The sequence below is a fragment of the Bombus affinis genome, chromosome 2, assembly GCF_024516045.1.
Source record: "Bombus affinis isolate iyBomAffi1 chromosome 2, iyBomAffi1.2, whole genome shotgun sequence".
Classification (NCBI taxonomy): domain Eukaryota; kingdom Metazoa; phylum Arthropoda; class Insecta; order Hymenoptera; family Apidae; genus Bombus; species Bombus affinis.
The window spans coordinates 9,634,793-9,652,160 of NC_066345.1; the positions used below are offsets into that span (position 1 = coordinate 9,634,793).

At 36.1% G+C, this 17,368-nt stretch overlaps 1 protein-coding gene and 2 long non-coding RNA genes across 4 annotated transcripts in view; 1 reads left to right on the top strand and 2 right to left on the bottom strand.

Annotated features, from left to right (window-relative positions):
* LOC126913950 (uncharacterized) overlaps window positions 1–17,368 on the top strand; it is a 152,767-nt gene that overhangs the window by 132,198 nt on the left and 3,201 nt on the right. The window lies entirely within an intron of this gene.
* LOC126913958 (uncharacterized) lies at window positions 2,856–3,975 on the bottom strand. The gene is made up of 2 exons (XR_007709521.1): window positions 3,363–3,975; window positions 2,856–3,173 (listed from the first exon to the last, which is right to left on the bottom strand). It is a non-coding gene; the product is annotated as an uncharacterized LOC126913958 (long non-coding RNA).
* Window positions 9,002–17,368, bottom strand: part of LOC126913877 (uncharacterized) — a 47,500-nt gene continuing 39,133 nt past the window's right edge. The window contains exon 19 of the mRNA XM_050717126.1: window positions 9,002–17,038. Coding sequence (XP_050573083.1) covers window positions 16,850–17,038 — 189 coding nt within the window. The 3' untranslated portion in view covers window positions 9,002–16,849. The remainder of the gene's footprint in view (window positions 17,039–17,368) is intronic.

Below are 17,368 nucleotides of genomic sequence, written 5' to 3' on the forward strand. Positions count from 1 at the left end.
TGCTTATGGGGGTTAATCAGCTTTAAATTAGTAGCTTAGTAAGCGTTGCAATTTGCTAATTGGGTCATTTTTTTTACCAGAAATTTACTACTCTTCCAGTACTTTCTGAAGTACTTTTTTATTTTTTTCGTTAAATTGCGAGTGACGTTATTTAATTTACAAGTACAATTTTAGAATATAGTTGATTTTTTCAGTAGAAAGACAAGGTAATTTCAGATGAAAGAAACAAAGGCGCTAAAGTACAGGGCATCCATAAATATAAAAGATATAATTTATACTTATAATTTACAATTTATCCAGCTGCACATTCGGTAAATTTTTCTAGCTAAATATAAAAGATATAGAAGATTGGTAATTCTAGAAACGTGCTCAATCCTAAATCAACTCAAAAAAATTTGTTTAACAGAACCAACTTGTTTAACCTAAGTTTGCTTAGTACAAGAACATTACTTAAATTACGGTAGGATATAATACCAGTACTTCAACCAATTCAAATCACTTCTAACTATACTAATACTTTCTTAAATTTTCTTACTGTTATCTTTATTGCATTACTTTCATTCTTGCTGCTTTCATCTCCTTAAAACTCGGAGACATTTATCACGTCGTTGAAAAAGCAGGTAACGAGAGAACAAATGCTCGAACCTTCAATATCTTAATTCGGCTTATCCCTGTAGAGGATGTTAACGCGATTAACGAAATTCGCGCAGTGTGAAATGAAATGTCAGTTTTGAAGGAAAGAAGTAGCTAAAGAAGATCGGCGAAAGGAACCAACCGTTTGTCGGTGGCCATTAAAGGAAACGGTTAATTCCAATGAAGCCTGGAAGCTGGACCAGACTGTGGATTTTTAATTAAGGAATAATTAAAACGGAGCAACCTCTCTGCTTTCCAACGTGCCAGCGATAAATTAATAAACCGAGTTACCGTTTGTTGCTCTTGTCTGTTACGTTGATGTATAGCGGGGCCAAGTTCGTTTCGCGATAATAAGTTTGTAATTAAAGCGCGGCTGTGCCTTTATCACGAGAGACCCTTCGTGTCTTGCAAGCTATGGAATGTCGTTTAACACGAGGATACCAGAAAATTATTGCGGCGATCTCGTCGACAGTCTCTTTTGCGGATTAAAACTAATATTAATCAACGAACGCGAATAAATATTTAAGTGCGTCGAAGTCTAAGTTTTGAGAGAAGCGAACGCTATAAATGATTCCTCCCCCAGAATTCTACTACTAAAAGAATTCTTCTTCTAGGATTTTAAAGTGTGGAGGATGGTTAGTCGTGTAGTTTGAATGACGAGATATCTTGATGTTGAAACCTTCAAATGTATTTAAAAATATTTAATAAATACAGAGAGTGTCAAAAACTGTGTATAGATCGCTAGTAAGATCGTTCGAGTCTAAGACTGAGAAATTGGGCACCTTACGATCGCGTTCGTTTATTTATACTGATCGGGGGAGAGCCGGAAAATTTGAATTCAGGTTTATTTGATGGTTGCACGTAGCGACGACATTATTTTACCCAGAGTTTATTTATTATTACAAAATGTGTCTCCTAACGATATTGATACTCCGAGGCAAAACAACAACATGATTTGAATTGTTCTCTAGCTCATGTGCCGCTATAAAAGTACTGCGATAAGGAAATTTTCTTAAGTCGGATCTTTCTTTAATTTTACCCGAAGCGTCTCTAATATTTAACATCGATATACACTTCCACTCTGGATAAATTAAACAACTTTTCAATTGTGGCGGCACTCGACAAGCCAAATACCACCTCTTGATACTAACTAGTGTTGGACGACGGCGACGCAGTAATTAGCGCCTTAGGTTTACGAACGTTCGGAACCCGGGTTCGAATCCCGGCGACCGGAATCCGATTTTTCTACGCAACTAAATTAGGAGGAAAATCAGCAGTACTTCAGCAGCGACATCTACAGCCAGCAACAACTATCACCGACAATTTCCTATACTACCTCATAATGAACAATATATATTTATAACATTATAATAACAATATAACTATTTGTAAAATCATGGAAATTTCGCAAACGATATTATTATCGTGTATCTTAAATATTTCTTTTTTTTATTTTTTATGTTGTATACGACGAAAGGTGTGCGATTCTCTTGAAGCAATTTACGAATAAAAAGTAAATCGCAAAGACACGGAATGCTTGCAACAGATAAATGACAACTATTTATATGGAATATTCGTCTAAAATTTGACGGAGACACGCGATCAAGAGGGAAGATACACACGTGGACCCAGCCAAGTGCGCTGGGAGCCTTTGCGCTGCATGCACGCGAGCTTAAATCCGGATTAGACGGATCACCCAGCGGGTGCCTAAACATCGATATAATCATAGGGTCGTTTCAGACCCCGGTAGCAGCCTCGCCGATATCCTGATCGCGTTCTACGCCCATTTAAACCTTCTAAAAATATTATAATTCGTGCGCGAATGGCTTAAAATTTCGTTTATCACCAGAGAACTGTATCAGAATGAAGCTTCGTCGACGATCGGAAGAAAACAGTTGCTTCACGTTACACTTACCAAGATTTAAAACGATCTATTCGCAAATTTTCGCAGAAATTTTATCTGCTAACAGCGTTAAGACAACAATACGAAATTAGTGGAAGTAACATACTTTTCGATCGAAATGGATGAAACACGTTTTTTTTATTATTATTATTATTTAATTTGTACTTTACAATTTGTACAACTGGACATGACGAAACACATGAAAGTAAAAAGTAGGGAAACTGAATTATTGGAAATTTCTTGAGAAGCACGATGCCCTTTTGATCCTTCTCTGGTGGACGGTGTGACGTGTTGTTGGTTAAATAAATAACGAGACGAGTTAATTTAACTCACTATATTTACAGGTATTTTAAAGTGTAGAATACAAAGTTAATCGCAAGCGTTGTTCGCTTGATGATATTCGTTATAAGATTGTTTCGTTATACTAGTTCGCTCAACTGATTGACTTATTGACTTGATATTGATATTCATTCGCACTACTACTGATTCGTGGAGAACTTGGTCGTCCATTTATACTGGTTGAGGCGAGGAACCGGAAGGTTTGAACTTGTCGCCGGTGGTAGGTTGCACGTAGCAGCGAAATTGCTTTATCCAGAGATTGTTCGTTACATTATGCACGTCGTACAGTGTTAATCCTCTGTGGCAAAACAATTATGTGAGGCATCTTCGTATCGCAACGTCCTAAGAAGCATATGCCGCTACACGTCTCAAGACGCATATGCCGCTACAGTTCTTTCAATTTTTAGATTTTCGTGCAAAGAGATAAACTCTGTTCCTCGTACTTTCGAAGAACGTTCTGCAGAGAGAAGTGGCGGCGTAAATATACCTGTGCGAACAGTCCGCGGACACGTGTACGGTCAATTAAAAGCTGGCTTCCAGAGATGCGAAGAGAGAATCGAGAAACGTGCAGGATAGAAAATTCCTGGCGCGGAAGCCGACCAATTAAACGAGATATTTATCTACACGCGATAACCACAGCGACGACTCAATTATGACTGTGTTCTCTATCGCCCAACGGAAATATAATTGCGGTTTCATTGCTTCTAACGTCTGTATTTCTTGCAACTGCGCCCGATAAACTTCGTATAGTTGCAAACGACCGACGGTGTAACGAAAAATCATCCATAGGTTTCAAAAGTGCCGGCGAATCTTGAAATTCCATTTCTTATCTCAACGAACAGATATTGCTTGTTGAATATTAGGAAAATTCTTATGAAGTTCAAATAATCTGCTTTTGATATCGTCTAAACGTTGTTACCAGTATCGTTAAGTTTGCTGTTGATACTTTCAAAACTTAACCCTTTGTAGCGGTACTTGTCGACAAAAGTCATCATGGTTTTTGCCCAGCAAAACACAAGAAACCGTGTTTACTCAAACACGAGCTAATTATAGATCTATCGACCTTAGGCGGTTCCGATCATTAGGCCAAATCCGTCGTTTTTGCCGTGACCATAGGCTCGTGAGTCAGCTACCCAAAAAACCAACAATTGTAACAGGTCGCGAGCTCGGCGCCCGTTGGGACGTTTCGAGAACATTCTCGAAATTCAAATCCCAACGCCTGTCGTCAACTCCGGCGGATATAAATATAGCGGACAGGGTAGCGACGCATCCTTAGTTACCGAGAGATACGAGCAGCGACAATTAACCGATACTTCTTTGCGCCGATCTATTAGCGACCGCGAAACGAGACAGCAAGTATATTGTACGACTAGTGTACGCATCGGATATATTCTAATAAACTACGTAGTTAGGTATATTCCGGCGTTTGTGTGAATTGATCGACACCTTTATCACCTCACCTTCAATTGTTATAGTTACTTTGTCAATCCCTTTTTCCTGTAAAATACTTTCTATTTCTTAGTTCTGTTACAGGTTGGAAATTATTTTCGTACCTGTATGGTTATTTTTAATATTTCATTGCTTTAACGAACACCAAGAAAGTTTGTTTCAACGATAACTCTATGCAATATGTTCACTTTATGTCGAAAGGCACCCTGCTGGTATCACTGGGTTCTACCTAAATGTAGTTAGAAGCTGAAACATCATAATAATATTACTAAATACTGTCCGCATTTATTGCATAAACGTTATACAATAATGTACGCTTGAAATGCATATAATTTACATTAATCTTCTTCTTAATATCCCCATGGCGAAACTATTCAAGCAACGCGAAACGTACATTTACCTCGTCAATTTTAGCCATATTACCGGACTTGGCGTTCGCATAAGCGGATTTAATGGATACGAGTACGTTCCGTCTACTAATTAAGACAAATATCGGAATCAGAGAATTAAACTCTGTTCAGAGGTAGGCAAACTAGGAATCTTCGTTTAAACAGATTTTACTAAAAATCTCGCACACTTATAGTCGCTCGTCGTCGCAAACTCGTCGAAAGAGAAATGTCGGAACTTCGAAGGGGTTGAAAGGGGCGCAAGAGGAGGGAAGCGGAAGAGTGACGCGGCAGCGACGATTATAAATTCAAGCTGAAACTTATAATCGTGTTTGTTTTAATTAGAACCGCAGCGTGCGGCTGCGTTCATTTAAGACTCGAAGTTGGCGGGCCCCCGCTCGTTTCAGCCAACGTTCGTTGCAGCCAACCCCCCGGAAGCCACCAGGCCCCGTAGCCTCGACTCCCGTTAATTTCGCGCCAGGCATTAGTACGTTAATAAACCGTTATTTATTGGCGCGCTCCTTAAGAACATTTATTTCTCTCGGTTCCGACGCATTTTCCGCCGCGCCTTCGTTGCACACTAAATCAACCACCGATCTCGCTTCACCGAAGCGGTTGCTCGTGCGAATAAATCTGCCGATTCCTTTTGCCTTTTTTTTTCTCTTATCCGCGTTTCCGCCCCTTTCCGAGAGAGGTCTGTTTGAAAGGTCACGAGGATTCCTCGTTTGCTTTCCTTTGGTTTTTAATAATATAATTATATGCTTAATAATAATGACTTGAGAATAAGAATTAGTATAATAGAGTTAACACTTTGACTATCACGTTGGTCATATCACATCGCGACCTTAAGATACCTACAGCTAAAAAAGAAATATCCAAATTCAGTAATAGATATAACATAAGAATTAACAACCAAAAAGCCATTAGTTACTCAATTACTTGACACGACGGATCAGATCCGCAGGCTAAAATGACATTACCCTTTAAATTTAAGTATTAGATTCAACTAGAACCAAACATACGATAAAAACTTATTATACACGACATAGTACCACGCCAGAATAATTTACTTATAATTCCCAATGAGGATTGATTGTTAGATTCTTCCAAATTAAAAAAAGAAAATATATAACCGGCCACGGTTTCTCTTGTGACGCCACGGTGGTCATTGGTAACCGGGGCGCTTGAACTCCTTACAATTGTAAAAATTGAATGAAAATTGACAGTTAGGGCATTTTGAATATAACCGATAAATAGAAGATACTTTGAAATAAAAAGCCCCATTGAACAATTAAACATTTTTATTAGAACATCAATAAAAAAAAAAAAAAAATGAGAACAAATCTTGCATCTAACGGTGCACTGTGTTTGCATCCATATCTTTGAGGAGTAATCTACGAATATTATTATAAACACACCTTAGAAAATAATCGTAAATGCTGCTTTATAATCATATAACTTTTTTTCTTTTTTTATTTGGAAGTAATTTACAATCAATTTTCATTGAGAATTATAAGTAAATTATTCTGGCGTGATACTATAACGTGAATAATAAATGATTATTGTATGTTTGGTTCTAGCTCCATCTAATGTTTAAATCTAGAGGGTAATGTCTCTTTAGCCTGCGGATCTGATCCGTCGTGTCAAGCAATTGAGTAACTGGTGGGTTTTGGTGGTTGTTAATTCTTATGTTATATCTGTTACAGAATTTGGATATTCATCATTCGTTAACTGTAGGTATCTTAAGGTCACGATGTATTGTTTCATTGGTGACATATCAAGGTGCATCTATTAAGGATCTTAGAGTTTTTAACTGGAATCGTTGAAGAATTTCTATGTTGGAATTACTCGCTGTTCCCCATAGTTGGATCCCATAGGTCCAAACACGTTTTAATATGGCTTTATATAGCATTATTTTACTCTGCACGCTTAAAATCATATAATTGAAGTTAGAAGTGTGAACATGCCTTACTATTATATATAGAATGAACAAATACTGTTTACTAATATTTTCTACACGTCTCAACAATATACTCTGGACGTTTAGCTTACGACGAAATAAGCAATGCGAATGGTTTGTTGAAATAACCGAAGCCTCGTTATCAACTGTCGCCATCAACTGTTAGCAAGGCGCCACGGTGGTCACCCGTGACCACCAATAAGATAAACGGTCCATTGGGGACGAATGTTGTCTTACATCATCAATTTATTATTATTCTGCCATTATATGCTTTGAATAATAAAAATACTCCCGCGGCGTTCTAAGCGAAACATGTGATTTCAGCGTGACAGTCAAAGTGTTGACGTATGTTATGATAAAAGTAAGTCTTATAAATACTCGTTAATAAGATTCTCTGTTTGTGATTGGGTTCTGATTTTAATTTTACATAGGAAGGTTCAGAAAAGAGTTCCAGTCGAGAATTTTTCGTTTGCTTTGACTTGTTCCTATTCTTTCGAAATATCTTGAAATTTCAATGAATTTTTTATGATCTTTCGTTCATGCCGGGATCGCCAAACCAATTTTGGACGAGGGAGATTTATTTTCCTTTAATCGCTTCGTTGATAGCTTCCTAATTGAATTTTTCGTGGTTTTTCCTTTCCATTTGGAGTTTCAAATGAAGTTTAAAATAGACAGGTTGATTAATACTAAAAATACCATACCAGTCAAAATGTCTGGTTTTACAATTTTATAAATATGTCAACTGTCGTTTAGGGATCCCAGATGGATTAATAATACCAAAAATGTACTGCGTAACATGGAATTCCTTCTGTAAGAAAGTAATAAATCAATAAATATAAAAATATTCTATTATTATGTATTTTTTAAAGACCAGTCATTTTCATTGGTTTTGGTAGAAATAGCTTCTTGTTGACTATCGGTAGTTGGAGTGTCAAATTCAGAGTGGAAGAATTGAATTTCTGAGTAAATTGATCCATTCATAGTCTTTCGAATTGAACTTTCCATTCTTGCTTAGATTTTTAATTTAAATTTACAGTAAACTTTTTTGAGTCAAATTTCCGTTATTCCATCGATAGTCTTTCAATCGAATTTGAAAGTCCTTAAAACAATAATTCCAGACAAATATCCAAGCAAATGTGTGTGAGGGCACGTTTCCGCTTGGTTGTTTTAGGAGCACGCCGCGCGGATTTCACGCGGATAGGTTTCAAATCGCGGCAAATCCCATCTCGTGCATCGTTCGCTCTGGATTTTCGCCCCATTATCCCGGAGGACTCGACGATCCTGTGCGATGAATGGAACCCTTCGTTTCACGATCCTCAACCAGTTACATCCTGCCACGTTGGATAGGAAGGCAAAACGGTGTGTAATCACTGTCGTCGGATTACGGTGATACTATTCCTCGAAGAATGACACGCTGCACGAATCCCTTCGTCCTTTTTCTGGATTACGCGAATACGGTGCGACGTTGATACGTTTTAGTTTGATTCTCGTGAAAAACGAAATCAGCTTGTGCGGATAGAGGAGGATCATGAAGAATTGGGGAAGTCGAGTGAATGTAGATTGACTCGAAACTTGTTGAACGATAGCGTATTGAAGGTAGAAAATAAATAGTTTATTATTATTATTCCTTCTTTCCCCTTTTTTCTTTTTCCTTTTTTTATAATTGATAGTTTTCTTAAGCGATAATATGTAATACCATTTATTAGGGGTTGTAATAGTTCGAATAGGGTGAACGGTACTAGGGTATAAGGGCTGACACCTGACATTGAACAGCCGAGTTGTTGAGGAGTTATCCACTGAGCTCTGAGCGAGTGAATGGTTTTTGATTACCGACATTCGATAATTTTATTCATTTCTTCTGCTTTTCTATTTGGATGTAAAATGAAAGATACGAGTAACAAAGATGTAATAAAGATCATAAAAATAATAATGTTTGATTTAGAATTATTTGACAAATAATGCATCAACAGTTTGTCTGCTTACCACGAGGGATAAATCATTGCTATTTTCGATTGTGTAGCTGCACGATGACATCGCAGCCGGCAATACACTTTCATTTATCAATTCTATTAAAAAATATATTTGTAATAACATATATAATAATATTAGAAATTCTTAAAACTTCTGAAAGAAAGAAATAAAATACTTGTCAGAAAAATAAAGGCTGGGATATATGTGAAAAAAATTTGATACTGTTAATACATAATTTATTTCTCAACACGAATTTTCCATAAATATATCATATATCAACATTCATCATATATGTAGTTTTTGCTTGCATAACTTGCATAATAGTATTCTCTTACAGCACATACATCTTTGTCTTATCTCTTATTATTTTTTTTTTTTTTTGTATTCTTATTCTTCTGTTTTTGTTTCTTTGTAGTATAATTCTTTGTACCGATCCGAGTTGCACTTACGAGCTCATAGCGCGCACCAGCCGTACCATTCTCCTTAACGGCGAAATCTATTTTTGCAGATCGAAACGTTCTTCCAGTATAATCGAAAATATCGACTTATCCCGTTCTATTTCTTTCCATTCCATTTTACACGATATGCCCGGATATGTCTGGCGAAAGTCACTTGTTTTATTGTCTTTTGTACTTTGAAACTAATCAATTTTCCTTGCATTCAATCTGCAAAAATATATTCCTCCTCGTCTTGCGTCTTTTCGAAAAGGCTTCAACGTTTCGTCACAGCCCTTAAAAGCTATCATAAAATAAAGTCACGTTAATATTGTCACGAGTGGAATTTTATCCAACTACGTCTTCTTTCTTTTATCTGTACTTTAAACATCGATAATGCGAGAGAAATGGAATTTTCATTAAATTGTTTCCAGTGGGTATAAATAACATTGCGATGCTACTATCAAGGGACGATAATATTACAACAAAATTCGTACGGGCTGAAATGTCACGCATAATAGCCTTTAAGGGTTCGATTCTCTGATATATAAAATTGTACAAGAGCGGAGTAATTCCACTTGAAGAATTACAGTTGAATAAAATTAATCTTCTGCTGTCGTTAATGTGAAATTATCACAACGCAGATTAATTTTGGGAATTAAAATTTCAAATGAGAATATTTTTTAATAATTTCAGAGAGCAGAATGTTACAAAGTGGGAACGAGTACGCTCGTTCTTATTATAAATTCTGTATCGCGCGGCCCACGCGAATGTTCCGACATCATAAATTCCTTTAGTTTCCTTACACTCCTTCTTCTTTACTTCCCCCCCGCTCCCCGTCTCGTTTTCTTGTTTGTTCTCGCGGTTTAAAACGCGAGACCGCTGCAGGTAGATGCATCTTCATATAGTTTAGATATACTGCTAATCGACACGCTACAACTCTCGGCCAGCAAGAGTTCATTTCACATTATTTCCTCCTGGTAATCTACTACCATACATTATACATTATATAGTATATGTTACGCTTATATAGATATTTTTTCTCCATTTTCTTCTTTTTTTTTTTTATTTTCTATCTGCTTTTACTTAAGTTTCTGCGGACATTCCAACACACCGATATATGCGTGTATATGTAACAACGCCACTTTTGTTTCTCTTCGCCGTTCTTTTTGAACCGTTCACGGTCCAGAGGCCAGACAGTCATTTCTCACGCGAAAGGCAGTGCAAGCATCGAATCTACTGCGTTTTACCTTTCTGTCAGCTTTCAATTTTTCCTCAGACAACCGCGGTAGCCTAACTAATAACACTGATACGTCTGGCAACACGAACCAAGACTGATATTAATTAACGAAACATTTTACTTTGGAAAATTTGTTAACAAAGCTTCTGAAAGTCCTTCCAGCCTTTTGGTCGATTACAGATTCGACCGTCTGACCATCGAGTTATTGATTTTTCACGCAGCTTGCGAAATTACGTAAACACAGAATGCATCGACGTTATTCTTATACAATGCTCATACATTAGAAGAAAGCTGTTATAATTCGCCGCAAAGTAAACTCTGACAGATCTCTGAGACTCTCCAGATCTTCTTTCGAATTCTTTAAAGAAATTTCATTTTGATGATTTTCTCGGTAACTGTATATTTTATCGGGAGAAGACTCGTGTCAGCGAAGTACGAAACTAACGATCGGCCGATTCGAGCGATCGATGGCAATGACTGTCCCGGTTCCTCGTTAATGATAATTAGAAATCTAACGGTACAACACTGGCCTAAGGTCTATGTACCAATCACAGCGACACAGAACGTATGGAATATTTACCTACGTTTAGAGTCAACGTTAATCTAGCTGCGTATATTATAAATATACGTATGTGTCTGTGTATACAATAGTTATGTATGTACATCTACGTATGACATATACAACATACAAACATCGCTTATGATTTAATTAAAATGCTTTGAACGAGTCAAAAGATACTCTTTCTCTCTGGCTATAGAACTATTTCATCTTGTAATTAATTCTTCAAACATTCTGCAAACATTAGCGATTTCTTCTTTTTATTTTTCATTTTTTCTCCTTTTTTTCTTTTAATATATATTTTTTTATATGTATATATATATATGTTTGTGTATATGTATTTAGTATATCGACCACTGATTGTACAATTAGGATTTGTGTCGGGCACAACAAGCAATCACATTTAGACATCCCCGCGTTGTATTCGTCTGTTTCATCTCTTTTATATTATCGACTATGGAGTATCGGGATCGTGTTAAAAAAGTTAATTCTCTTGATATTCTTCGCTATGATTGTTCTTCGGTGTCGTTGTTAGCTGTTTCATCGAGGATCCGATCGAATAGAACGCGGGGCGAGACACGTAGCGTATAAATGCGTCGTTAGCACGCGACTAATTAGGCGTGTGTTACACGTGTACTTAAATCTAATTCTCCTACTTGCAAGACATTTCCACAGAGAATTTCTATTATTTTCTTTTGAAACGGCTTGCAGGTATTTTTGACAACGACTGCTCTTGAGATCTTGCAAGGACAAGGAAATTTTGACGGTACAATTTGATAATAAAAAAAAAAAAAAGAAGAAAAAATTTGTATCACGCACAACGTTTTCTTCGAATTAAAAAAGCACGAATTTTGATAAAATTCTACGATTAGAAATTATAGATATTTAATACAGTAATAATGATTCGATAAATTCCTAGTAATCCTGGAAACTTCCTTTCGGAGGAAGACCACAGAGCAACTTTTCCGGCACACGATCCGCTAAACCCAAATCAAATCGCGTTAGTATTATTAGTCTATCCAATTATATCCTCCTCCCACGTCATTTACTTTCGTTAAAATAATCCTATTACACCTGGTTTATCCTTCGAAACTTCGAATTGACGTATAATTTGCCCGATACGGATTTAGCCGATCGTCGATTCGATAAGTAATTATACAGTGACGTATTTATTATAACAACGTTCAAGCTCAAACGACGATTGTATGGATACGCTGGCAACTTTCCTTGCTCTTTCATGAATCTTAAAATTTACATATTTTAATTATTCCTCTCTTATAGTACACATCTATCACGACAACATTTTCCTCTCTTTCCTTAAGCTAAGTTTCCTTATCGTTTAGACGTTTCATTTTTTGTTACATCCTATACTCCGATGTTAGACGGCTCGAGTGTAAATCGTTCAAGATCGGAATATGTTTGTACAAATACGTTTACAGCGTGTTTAGGTGTGAGTGTGTATAAGTATACCATTTTCGCTTAGATAGCTTAGAGTAATCTTATCGTAGATAGTTATCTCATTTTTTTTCTTTTCCTAGTTTTGTAATTATCGTAATTAATAGGATTACTTTGCTAATCGAAACATTGACTTCACAGGAGTAGTTACGCAGTTTCGTAATATCTGTCGAAGACTTTCCTCTCGAGTCTTCTTCTAAAGAAGAGTATTAACCTTCTTCCTTAGGGGGACATCGGTTATTTTGTGCGCAGCAAATTCGCGACAACCTCGAGTATTTCGAAATTAATCGATCTAGGAATTTATTCAGAAAATAAAAAAAGAAAAGAAGGAAAAAATATGAGAAAAGCTTTTCGACCAAATGTTCGTGAAATAAAAGTTTCTGTATTCCAAACGAAGTCTACACGGAGTTGAGAAAGTAAGCAGAATCGAAGAAAAGAATTTCAAGAAATATAGAAAGATTCTAGCAATTAGAGGATTAGTGAAGTTTCAAAAAAATTAGAAAAATTCTAAAGAAATGTTAATAAAACCAGAGGAAGTTTAATAAAATCGGAAAGATTATTGAAAAAACTGTAAAAGTTGCAAGAAAGGATGTGTTTTCTTGTTCCTTTCTTAACTTAACCAAATGTAAGAAACCATAGAAAATGAGTGGATCGAAGTGGAAACGTGATCTACTCGAAGATTTCACGGTACCTAACAAGTACAAACATTACAGCCGTCTTGCCTACGATACATCTACTCCTAAATTGACTACGATTATTGACTCGTAACGTTTGTCGCGTAAAAAACCTCTAAAATCATTCAATGAAACAAGGACTCTCACGATTCTCACGTTTCGCATGATCTACGCGCGTATCTTTTTCTCTCTTTCGCTTTCTCTCGTCGTTTCTCTCGGCATTCTTCTACCCACGTCGATAAAAAAATATATAAAAATCCATCGTGCGAAACACGTTTCGTCTCAAAGGAAATATACGATCTTTTTTCTTTTTTCTTTGATGCTGGAGCACCAACTAAACCGAGCGATATCGTTTCTGTAAAATAGATTTGTAAGTTCTCTTAACGACCTGCTTACACGTTAATTTACGTATCATTTATTTATAGACTTACGTATAAGTGTCGATTTCATGTACAAACCGCCACCTCATCACAATAGTTGAAGACGAGATCCGAAAACTGCCATTTGATATGAAATCTAAGAGAAAGAAGAAACACAGAAGCTACCATTTTTAGATGCAAAGCAAAAGTACTTTCTACGCGTTGTTTATAGTAAAACTTTGCATCATCTGCTTTCAAATCTATCGTACTGCGAACGTTTCTAAATTATTGTACGAAATGAAGCGTCCTTCTACTGGATTTAGAAAAATATCCTCATCAAGAAAACGTTCTAACATTCCTGATTGTCCTGTTTGATTTTTAACTTCGCCATTTTACGTTTTACGTATTTTCTCTTTCGACTTCATGTACGAGCTAACCAAAGCTTATGAAAGTAGCAGCGAGTAGTGATACTGCATATGGGCAAATGCTTATTTTACAAGCTTCCTCTTAGTCAGACAGTAGCGGATATATTTAAACTAATGTTTTAAACTAACTCACCAATTTAACTAGAAAAAATCGAGCTATAACATTTGGAAACCGAGGCAGTACTTCCTTACCATTGAATAGAATCTGGCAATAGAGAAATGAATTGTCGAGAAACATTCGGAAATCAAAGATTAAATGCTGATTCAGTTTAGATCTAGCGTTTCTTAAATTTTAAACTATCATCTTGCTCAACGACTACATCGTTGATACACGTTGCACGAGAGAATTGTTCAACGATCACATGCATATATCTGCTGACTTACCGAGTTAAATTATATCCTAACGAGCTTACGAGCTAATTTATTGTCCATTCTGGAACATTTCCTAATATTATTTATTGTCTGCTCACACAGTATTGTCGGTTATTATTAAATGTTACATTATTCCTCGCTTAAAACTACCTGTTGTCTGGATACTAAGGAAGACTTTTATCCTCTAACGCGTCTTAGGGATGAAAAGTGAGCATTTCATTCGAGAAAAGGAACCGTTCGAATGATTATGAAACGAGGACAAGCGTCGTTACTTGCGGAAACGGCGGAGCGGAAACACGTGGAAGCATCCTTTTACCTAGCGACGGTAAAACGTTCTCCATTTTATACAAACTGAAACCTCTATAGATAAATTGTCCCTTACGAAATATCTATGAAAAAACTCACGTAAAAAACAAGCTTCGTATTTCGAACAGTACAAAAAGTATCCTCGATGGAGAGAGAAAGACGGATAAGAAAATGGCGCTACGAAAAAACGAGGTCGATTATTGTCCTGACCAACAATACCGCTATTCTTATCGCTTAGAAAAAGTCTAAGTCAATTAGTAAGGCTCCTAGATTTTCTTCTCATAAACAATATACATATCAAGTACAAAGTATACTCGTTTTTAAAAACTATGTTCATTTCTTTTTTTTTTTTTATCTTCGTCTCATCTGGGTGCGGATCAAAAAAGTGCTGGTGCAGAGTATTGTCCCTAGAATTCAGTCAACATGTGTTAATCTAACGTCTAAGCTAGCCGAGTGCTCTAATGAATTACTACAAGCAGCGTTGTATCAGTTATAATATTAGATACTATTTTTGCTTATGCTTCGAATGCTTTCACTACGAATAAATGCCTTCGAAGCACTGGCTGGAGATTAGTATAGTTAGTACGTATATTTGTCAAGCTTTAAACAGGGAGCTGAGAAAATTAAATTGACAATTATAGATATTATAATGTTAGAACTTAAAATCGGGAAATAATGCTTCCTCGAATCTCTCAAAGATTAAGAAAAGCTAAATGATTGCTAAATTTTACGATATCGGTAGATTGAAATTCTTGCAAAAACATTTTGCCAGATTATTAACTATGAAACAAATTTCATTAAAAATAACTGGCAATTGAATGGAACTCAGCTCCGATCCTAACGCTTACATATTCTATCTTTGCATACGTATTTATGTATGTTTCTTCGGTCTATACTTACACATGTGCATTACATTACTATATAATTAATACACGCAACGCTAAACACGTATACATATTATAATTTACATCTACGTTAACAAACATACACCTTAGATTAATCATATCGATAATACTCTAAAGTAGACTCTTATAGTTAAACGAAACGTTTATTACGAATGCACTGATGCATCTCATGCAGTGTGTGCATAGTATTTTACCTACGTTGGGTGTGCGTTTGTAAAACTCGTACAAAAGTATCCCTAGCAGTTTTTTAAAAGCAGAAGCGACCGTGTCTTAATTCATCTTGCATCTTTTGTATAGAAATCACGATTCGTTTATTCATTTTATGATCATTTTTAATTACCACAGTTTCGAAATTTACCATCAAACGTTCTTTAATAAAACGCACACCCATTGAATTATCGACCACTTGGTGGCACGTACGCGGTTCCTCGAAAAACCGACGGTGATAGAAAATTTTCTTTCTTATCTCTTTTTCTTCCTGTAATTATTTTGTCGCATCTGATGCAGAATTTTGACCGCCTCTAACTTCGACGGGAAATTTGCGCACAGTTTCGCTTAACTTACTTCGATTTTGGTTTTTCTTTTTTCAAAGTAGAAGCGGGCGTTGACTTTCTAGAAAATGGCGACGAGAGCTCGTTGTCTGAAGCTTTCTTCCTCCTTAGTATGTTTCCGCTTATTTCACCTTTGCTTTTGCATTCTTACCTAAATTTCTTATCGTTAAAGTGTAAAAGAAGCTTTTAGAAATTGATCAACGTAGAATCGAAATTTGTCGACGTTTGTCTATTTTGAAGTTTCAAAGTACCCTCTGCATAGAAATGGAAATAGAATGCAAAAGTCTAAATTCATTGCTTAGAGCTATTGTCGTAGGAAATCGGAAAGATACGAAACCGTTGCTTAATCTACGTCAACAAACTTCCTACTTTGACTCTGAACTTTGTTTAAATAATCGTACATAGATTATTAGAACTTGATCACATTTGCATTCATTCTTAATGTTGTCAGATTTATTGTCGTTTAGAAAGAACGTGAGGAGTTCACGGTAAAAATACTTGTTGAAAGGAGAAAGTTTCACAGCTAAACGGAATACGAAGACTTTGAACTCGAGGCGTCTGTCGTAATTGAGATTGTATCGTCTGTATAGAGAAAGATATTCTCGAAAGATTCGCCAGTGTACAATGTTTCAAAATTTGCTATTCAAAAGGGAATTTGTATCAATATGTTTACATTTTGTCCTGGTAATAAACTGGAATCTTTATAAGCTAACAGATCAACACAAACGGCTGGAATAATCGCGTCTACCTAAGTGTATAATTACTAATACCTTCAAAATACTTTATCATGACACCTAACAAAGTTCTTTAGTTTCTTGACTAGACTTATTGTCATTCAAATTATTGTCTTAACTAAATACCTGAATACTTCTTCGGTGAATGACTCTTATTAACGCGAGTCATCGTCGTCGCGATCTTTATTCTTTAATTAGCCCATACCTATGTCAGAGTACTTGGCCATCTCACTGCGAATCCAGGGCACGTACTTTGGCACATAAGCGTACACCCCTGGTAGTTTCGGGTGAGCACACATTATACCCCAACTAACTATTCCACCTACGAACCATTTCTCTTTGTCGTGCTCGTCTTGGCACAGCAGAGGACCTCCGGAATCGCCCTATTAATTAAAAGGGAAAATTTACTTAAAACTCTGACTTTAACGCTAGGGCTATCAACAATTAAGATTTCTACCGAAGAAATCAAACGGAGTTTTTCTATAAAATTTTTATCAATGGAATTGAAATGAAACGTATATGAAACGATATGCGTATAAAGCAAGGAAAAAGACAAATTTTTATCCACGTATTTTACGAAACAAAATCATTTAAATTTCCAAAAGAGCACTGTTGTAAAATCTGACTGCTTCTGTAAACAATCATAGCTGTGGTAATTCTAGTGTTAAAGATTGAAGTCAAAATTTTTATTTGGAGAAATTATAGAATTTCCA